General features: G+C 34.9%; 1 protein-coding gene across 1 annotated transcript in view; it reads left to right on the forward strand.

Moving 5' to 3' along the window:
• Positions 1-7,842, forward strand: part of PPARGC1A (PPARG coactivator 1 alpha) — a 129,335-nt gene extending 121,493 nt beyond the window's left edge. The window contains exon 13 of the mRNA XM_069069079.1: positions 3,969-7,842. Within this exon, the coding sequence (XP_068925180.1) occupies positions 3,969-4,072 (104 nt within the window). The 3' untranslated portion in view covers positions 4,073-7,842. The remainder of the gene's footprint in view (positions 1-3,968) is intronic.
• The last annotated feature ends 1,069 nt before the right edge of the window (positions 7,843-8,911 follow it).

An 8,911-nucleotide genomic window follows, 5' to 3' on the forward strand; every position in this document is an offset into this window, starting at 1 on the left:
TCCCTTCACCATGTAGCAAAAATTAGGGAGATTAATCCCTCACTATCATGAGAGAAAATGTGGCCTTTAATGTTAAGTTCAAAATGTTGGAATAGGCATATTGTATTAGAAATATTTGAAAATTAATATACCAGGGCTGCAGAGAACTAGAAATAAAATAGGTATCCATCAATTGGAAAATGTCCAGACACCTTATGGCATATGAATATAATGGAATATTATTGTACCATCAGAAATGTTGAGTATGGTAGATTGGGAAGACCTGTGTAAATGAATGCAGAATGAAACAACCAGGAAAATTATTTAAGTGAGGATCACAAGAATGTACAGTGAAACAATTTTGAAAGACTTTAAAAATTTAAAGTCTTTCATTCCCTCCAAGAAACTTGAATTCTGCCCCAGAATCACCCTGTCCTCTGATTGGTGGGCTTTCACTTGATCTTGCCTGAATCCAAGCCTTCATTTGCCTCATTTGTCATCCATCTCCAGCTGTTTGACCACTATGTACATAATATCCTCTCGCCTACCTTTCAAGCATCCCTTTATGACTTGTCTTCCTCCTTGCAGGTTGCAATCATCTTGCTTGTTTTATTTTTTTTATCACCAGTCTTTGTGTCTGATGCATAGTAAATGTTCAATATATTAACTATCTGTCTGTCTGTCCATCTGTCTGTCTATGCATCCATCCATTTATCCATCTATCATCTGCCATCTATATCTATCTATCTATCATCTATTTATCTATCTATCTAATCTATCTTTCTATCTTTCCACTTACCTATCATCAAAGCAGTGACCAATATAAATTCAAAAGACTAATGATAAATTATTTCTACTACCTCTTGGCAGAATGGTGATAAACCAAGAATATGAGACATACATTTTTTAAAAAAATGGTCAATATGTTGATTTGCTTTGCTAAGCTATACAAGGAAATGTTATAATTGAGGGCTTGAATTTGTTGGGGGGGCATTGTTAGAGGATTAGCTAATGGATAATGTTAGAAATGAAAGAAGGAAGAAAGGAAGCAATCAAGGAAGGAACGAAGGAGCTTCAAAACTTTTTAATACACAGAAGAAAACAAAACAGGGTAATTTTGTTGCCACCATGTTGAATTTAATATGCACTTTAAAAGATCTATATTTTATAGTAGTTCAGTTTCCTACATAATGTTCTTGTGTGTTCTTCTGTATCTATTGAAATATTCATGTTTGTTGATGACTTAGTTAATAAAACAGAAAATTAAAAAGATAAATCAACATCAGGCATGCCTCAATTGATAGAACTTTACATTAAAAACTTTAAACTTAACTAATTCATGAATTATCACAGATTCACTCTAAGGAATTTGATGGTCTGGACTTACAGTACTTCAAGTCTTGCTCTGCCATTTGTCCTACATAATGGCACAAGTTGGAGTTGTTGGCTCTTCCAGACTTTATTACAGCTAAATTCGGATAAGTGGATAACATTTCACAGTAACCAGTATTGACACTACACCTGCCATTTTGATTTGATAACAGTTCCATGAATACCAGCTCTCAGTTAAATAAGGAAGTCATTCATTTGGGACTAAAATCATCAATTCAGCTTTTCTTCACTAATTGCATGTCTGTTGGGCTGGGCATGTAGGTTTATAGAAATGCCACAGCAGACTCTGGGACAAAGTCATTGCTAAGTGGGAACTGTTTTTCCTAGTCCTTAGCTTCAGATATGAGGATCTGAATAAAGGTACTGTAATGATACAATTATCATCTCAAACCTGAATGACCCAAGAGAGGACAATAAGTTCTAGTGACAGAAAAAGTGCAAAAATAGTGAGAAAAATGACATTGCATTTAAAGTTTGTGTCAAAATGGATTGAGACTGATTGCTGAAGAATTTTAAAGATTATTCCTCACCACAGTGAACAGCATGTGAGTCAGTCAATTTTAGCACCAGAATTTTTGGTATTATATTTTATGACTTATTTATAAAACGTAACAGTGCTTATTAATATGGTTGGTTGAAAAAATATCGTGGTCAATGTTTTATCAGACTTTTTTTTTAAACATAAGACACAAATATGAAGTAGATGGCCTAGTGGGAGGTATTCCATTCCTTTCTCTGTGTCAGGTCTTCTGAAAGGCCATATTACCCCTCACTGTCATGAAAGAAAATATGGTCTTTCAAGCTTCAAAATGGTGATGTATATAAATAAAAGACTGAAATATATATATATATATATATATACATACATACATACATACACATATATACACATACATACATATATACACAAGTATATATATTTGTGTTCATATTATATTACATTATGTTATATATTATATGATGCTATATTATGTTACATTATATAATGCTATATTATACTATATTATATTATGTTATATTATGTTATTAATTACATCATATCCACAGGGCAAGTATAAAGGAGACAGCCCAGGTTGATAGGAAGAGGATCAGAATAGGAATCAGATTTAGGTTCTAGTTACACTTCAGCCTGTAATATATTTCATGATCTTAAGCAATGATGTTGGGTCTGATGATGATAAAGTATACCTGGAAATCTCTCCCTCCTCATCTTCTCCTCTTGGTTTTTCTGCCTTCCTTCAAGCCCCAGATAAAATCCTACCTTCTTCAAGAAATATTTCTTTTTTTTTAATTAATTCTTTAATTTATTAATTTGTTTGTTTCCTTTTAATTTACAGGATTCAATTCCACAATTCCTTGAATTTCACATTTTGTCCCCCTCCCTCCCCTCCCTCCCCATGGTGTCTTATAATCAAGTATAGGATCTGTAGATACTTTCACATTATACAATGGTCAGGTTATAAGGATGGATTGTACCAGCTGGGATGAAAAATGGTATAGAGGACAAGAATAATCAGGTAGGATTTATTCCAGGAATGCAAGGATGGTTTAATATTAGGAAAACCATCAGTATAATTGATCATATCAACAAGAAATATTTCTTAATCTCCCTTAATGCCAGCGTCTTCCCTCTGTGGATTGCCTCTAGTTTGCCATGTATAAATCTTACTTGTACAAAGTTATTTTCATGTCTCCCCCATTAGACTGTGAGCTCATTGAAAACCGTGATTGTCTTCTGTCTTTCTTTGTATCCCCAGTACCTAGTGCTTGGCAAATAGTCAGTAAGTGCTCACTAAAGGACTGACATGTATGTAGCATTTAGAGATTTCTCAAATGAGTTTTTCACACAACCTTATCGTGATGTAAATGTTATTTTTGTTTTATACGTGGAGCTTTAGAAAGAGGTTAAATGCCATCTCTAGGGTGGAGGGGGAGGGTGGAAATGGGAACAAAAATTTACATGTTGAAGTTATAATGCATTTAAAAGAAATTTCAAGTTGTACTTAATAGATTTGCATTTTCATGTGCAATCATCTTTTTTTTTTTATTTTACTATGTTATGGAAATGCTTGCTTTATTCCATAAGTTAAAAATAAAATAAAAATAAAATTTTAAAGTTAAAAAAAGAAAGAAGTTAAGTAATCTGTTCAGTCACACAGCTAATATCAAAGCTGTGACTCCACATCCAACCTTCTTTCTGTTATACCATACTGTTCAGCCTTCTAGAGTAGGAATCATGGTTTCATTCTTAGTAACTGTTAGCACAGCACCTGGCATATGGTAGGTGCTTGATAAATGTTTGACAATTGATTAATCTGTTTCAATTGCCTCATTTGAAATACAAGGAGAAAAAAAATACTTGCTTATCTTGCAGAAATGTGACAATCATAAAAGGAAATGAGTTAATGTGTTCTACCTGTGTCAGATACCATTATTATCCTTTACACCTAATGACTAATAGATGTTTGTGGATTTGAATTAACATTATGATGATCGTAAATTTCCAATGCAGCAAGTCTTCTTGTATTTGTGTTCAATGAGCTTTTTGACAGTTGTCTAGGAAAGCTGCTTCTGATTTGGCACTAATTTTGTTTCAGATTCACACTCAGATGATTTTGACCCTGCTTCTACCAAGAGCAAATATGACTCTCTGGATTTTGATAGTTTACTGAAAGAGGCCCAGAGAAGCCTGCGCAGGTAACAAGCCCACAGGCTGAGGATAATGGAGGGATGGTGAATACCTCACAGGACATCACGTCCTTCAATACGGACTCTTGAAAGTCATACTTAGGAATTTATCCTACTTTACACTCTCTGTACAAAAATTTTAAAAAAAGGTTTACATGAACACGGCTGCTGATGAGGGAAGAGGCCAAAGGGACATCCAGTAAGCACATGTTTATCCATGGGGGTCAGCTTTGCTTTCCTGTGATGACAGTGGTGGTTGTTGTGGCTGTGTGTGTGTGTGTGTGAGCACACATACGTGTGTGTGTGTATGTCTTTGTGTTTGGGGGGGGGGCGCGAGGGTACAAGCAATGGCTGGCGAGAGTGCAAATGCAAACCACTTGAAGTGACAGCAGTTCCATAGAGAGACACTTTAAACCTAGAACTTCAAAATGTCCGTGCTGTATCTAAAAAGAAAAAAAAAAAAGGAAAAAGCAAACAAACCACAGAACACCCTATACTGACCACGGGTGATGCCTGGGCTTCAGCTGCTGAGATCTTGTTTTTTTTTTTAGAAAGAGAAAACACAAGCAAACACAACCTTCTCTGGTATTGTAATGATGATGTGACAATCCTGAGGAAAGGACAGGTCCCACAGACCTAACATCCTCTCTCTCTCTCTCTTTTTTTTCTTTTTCTTATTCCTTGTTGACCTTGGAGCCTGGATGGAAGCATAAACAGCGGGCACCGGAATATTAAACCTCTTAATATTTTGAAGTTTCTGTAGTTCATCCTTTATCCTGACACCCATGTAAATGTCCCAAATGTGGATCTTCCACAGCAGATTTTAAAAGCCTTGTCAATGGTCACACGTGCAACTTGTTCAGCAGTCCTTTCTGATGAGTGGACACGATGTTACGTTATTAACGAGAGTTGGGTAGAACTATCTGGGATGTGTTCAGATAGTGAGTGTATTTACTACATTCTCCGATGTAGTCAAGTATTTACAGATGTTCAATGGAGTATTTTTATTTTGTGTACATACTCTATGATGATGTTCTTTTTTTGTTACAGCTATGCACTGTAAATGCAGCCTTCTTTTCAAAACTGCTCAATTTTTCTTAATCAAGAATATTCAAATGTAATTAGGAGGTGAAACAATTATTGTATACTAACATATTTAGAAAGCTGAACTTATGCTTATATATATTTGATTGTAAAAAAAAGACAGTGTGTGTGTTTGTTGAGTGCAAAACAAAAAAGAAAAAAAACACAAACCGTTGCTTTATGCACATTCATCCCTTCTTCGGTGAGCTTTGATCTAAGCTTCTTGTCAAGGAAAATCCTAGCCCCCAAAAGGTATTCACCACTTCTGTGATTTTTTCCCACATTTTCTTGTTGCTTGTTTTTCTTTGAAGTTTTATACACTGGATTTGTTAGGGGGATGAAATTTTCTCATCTAAAAATTTTTCTAGAAGAGATCATGATTTTCTGTAAAGTCTCTCAATGGATAATCATTAAGAAATGTTTTTATTTTCTGTATCAACAGTAGTTTTGAAACTAGAGGTCAAGGATCTTTTTAAAATGCTGTTTTGTTTTATTTTTCGTGATTTTAATTTGATACAAAATGCTGAGGTAATAATTATAGTATGATTTTTACAATAATTAATATGTGTGTATGAAATCTATCTTTGAAGCCAGTATCTCTCTTCATTGGCAGAGTTCAAGAATGGTATTTATCTATATTTTTTACAGTTATGCATCCTGTATAAATACTGATATTTCATTCCTTTGTTTACTAAAGAGACATATTTATCAGTTGCAGATAGCATATTTATTATAAATTATGAGGTGGCAAAAATAAGAAAGCCAGTGGAAATGTTATACCCAGGATGCATGACACTTGTCAGGTTCGAATTTTAAGCACTTCATTTGGGAAATTCAGCTTTTTGCAGAAGCAATGTTTCTCCTTGCACTAGCATGGCCTCCCAATGTGACCATGACATTGTTCTTGATAACATTGCTTCTTCTAAATTAAATGGAAACTTCTGAAAATCTCCATCTTGAGCATCCGGATTTCATCTTGAGTGTGGAGTCCCTGGAGCTGAATCAGTAAAGTCTGGAGAATGTATTCAAGTTTATAAATTGATATTCGATTACTGTTTGGCATTCATGACTTCGTTTTAAAGATACGGTATGCCTCCCTACTTAATCTTTCTGTTCTCTCCCCCTCCCCCAATGCAATCTTATAAAACTGATTTCACCCCCAGGCTAATGCAGCGGATTTTGATAGCTGCATTCATTTATCACCAGCAGATTGTGTTCTGAGAGATTCCACTGTCTGTCCTGTCGGATGCTTGCTTGACTTTTTGGCTTCTTATTTCTAAGTAGATAGAAAGCAATAAAAAAATAAAAAAAAATAAAAACTTGTTCACTGGTTCTGCGTTACAACAGTAACACCTTTAATCCGCCTAATTCTTATTGTTCTGTAGGTTAAAATGCAGGTATTTTAACTCTGTGTGAACGCCAAACTAAAGTTTACAATTTTTCTTTTTGAATTTTGAGTATCTTCTGTTGTAGAATAATGATAAAAAGACTATTAAAAGCAATAAATTATTTTTAAGAAATCAATATTTAGTATATCATATTATGTGTTCAAGGACCACCAGATGCATTACCTATTTTGCCTTTAAATTTTTGTGATCCAGTTTTAAATACATTTTCTCTTTTGCCCTGAATTGCTGACATAACTATTTTTTTTTTCAATTTATTAAAAGATAGCAACACAGACCTTATGTCATGGTTTAAGTTTTTTTCCCCACTGGCCTGATGAATATTCTTTCCATGAAGATAGCTTTCCTCCATGGACTTCAAATTGCCTATAAAATTAGCGCAAAGAAAGGATCACTAAACCATCCGAATAGTGCTTTTTATATCATAAGCAGACACTGTGGGTAGCCCATCAAAAATGTAAACTGTGTTCCCTTTATTTTTAAGAGAACATTTCAAACGAACACATGTACCACATCATTATTGGAGGCCCATTTCAGCATAGATTTGTATGTCTTTTAGATGAACGGTGTGCTGTTGCTTTCATGCTGTGGTAAGTATCCCATCTGCAATATTGGTAACTAAACTGGTGCTTTATACATGTGGGCCTTTTAAAGAGTCATATAGCAGAGTAATTCCTACCTAAGGCAAACTCATTGAGACTCCAGAATAAGGCATCTTCACTTTGAGGGGTTAGAGGAGGGCGGACTCAATATATGCTAAATGACTAAGAAAAACCATTGGGCTATAAACACCCAAGACAGCATGGTAAGGAGGGTCTACTCTACTAGGGCATAATGGTTGGGTCAGTTGAAAAAAAAAAAAAAGAAAACCTTGTAATGCCTTTAGGTGTAAGTTTACAGTAGGTAATGATTATGTGTCCTTTGTGATGGCTGTAATAAGAACTTCAATCACTGTAGTCTAAGACCTGATCTATAAATGACCTAGAATAGCCATGTAATATAATGTGATGATTCTAAATTTGTACCTCTGTGACAGACATTTTCAATAATGTGAACCACTAATTGGATGGAGCTACTTAAAGATTTGTAGGTGAAAGTGTTATACTGTTGGTTGAACTATGCTGAATGGGGAAAGTGAACTTTTAGTTTAGCCCTCAATGGGCTGTTTTCCACCTGCCAACTCTACATGTACTGTTGTGGTTTTATTCATTGTATGGAAATTCCTGTGATTTTTTTTTAATGTGCAGTACACATCAGCCTCACTGAGTTAATAAAGGGAAACGAATATTTCAAATCCATTTCTGTTTTCTTATTTATCATAACCAACTCCCTGACATGTTTCTTAGATTGGGGCACTTGTACTCTCTCATTCCTATTCTACTTCTCCCTCCTCTCTTTGTTTGCCTCTTTTCCATATTCATAGTAGGACTTCAGCTTTAATATAACATAAACCTTGTGGGTTACCTTTTTTTTTTTTAAAACAGAGCAAAGGTAGACACAGAAATTTCTAAAATGAAATATAATAGGTGAAAACCTGACATGTGATATTTTTCTAGGAGTTAGTCTTGTTTTATTATTGTAATCTGGGCAAAACACATTTTTAGGCAACAATCATTGCCCCAGGGGAGAATATAGCTTAACATTCAGCTTAGAAAACAATTCTACTTAAAGCATACAGAACTTCTCTCAGGCACATTTGTAATGTACCTTAGTCTTTCATTCTTCTGTCATCAGGTTGAATCTGGGACAAGTTAATAGCTACTGAAAGGCTATGGTTATGATGATTCGACCCACATGTAAAGGAGGTATCCATTGATGGCAGGGAAAATAAGCAATGTTCTTATCCCTCTCCTCTATATTCCAGAGTTAGCCCTTTGGAAATAGGGCTGGGGCTGACTTCAATCAGTGTGGTGAACTGAATTTTCTCTAAACAAAAAGAAGGCCTTTAGAGAACATTATAAAAGTGACTTGCTTCCTTTCCTGACCTGATAACACAGATTTCTAAATCACACATAGTATCTCATCCCTTTTGTTGGCATCATTGTCGGACTTTTCTTAAGGCGTCATTTTTCTGTCTACCTTAAGCCCCTTGAGGGAAGAGAGGAGAGGAAATGAAGGCTCTGAGGGAGCCTTAGTTATCTGGAGAGGTCTTCAGACATCTTGCCTAGAAATAAAGACAATACTAAGCTTCCTGCAAAACATTAAGTTGTCTCTGATGTTTCTAATGGCAAAGTTAACACTGAAATCAATGTTAGGCAGGTAAAGTAAATAGAAATCTTTGACACAGAAATAAATCTTGATTTAATTTAGAAATTCCTTAAACTAAAATAGCTGTCAAAACCAATAATGTTATGTTAATATTG

Source organism: Petaurus breviceps, unplaced genomic scaffold (genome assembly GCF_028583685.1).
Source record: "Petaurus breviceps papuanus isolate PSGF00001 unplaced genomic scaffold, PetGlider_PUasm1.0 140, whole genome shotgun sequence".
In the NCBI taxonomy this organism is placed as follows: domain Eukaryota; kingdom Metazoa; phylum Chordata; class Mammalia; order Diprotodontia; family Petauridae; genus Petaurus; species Petaurus breviceps.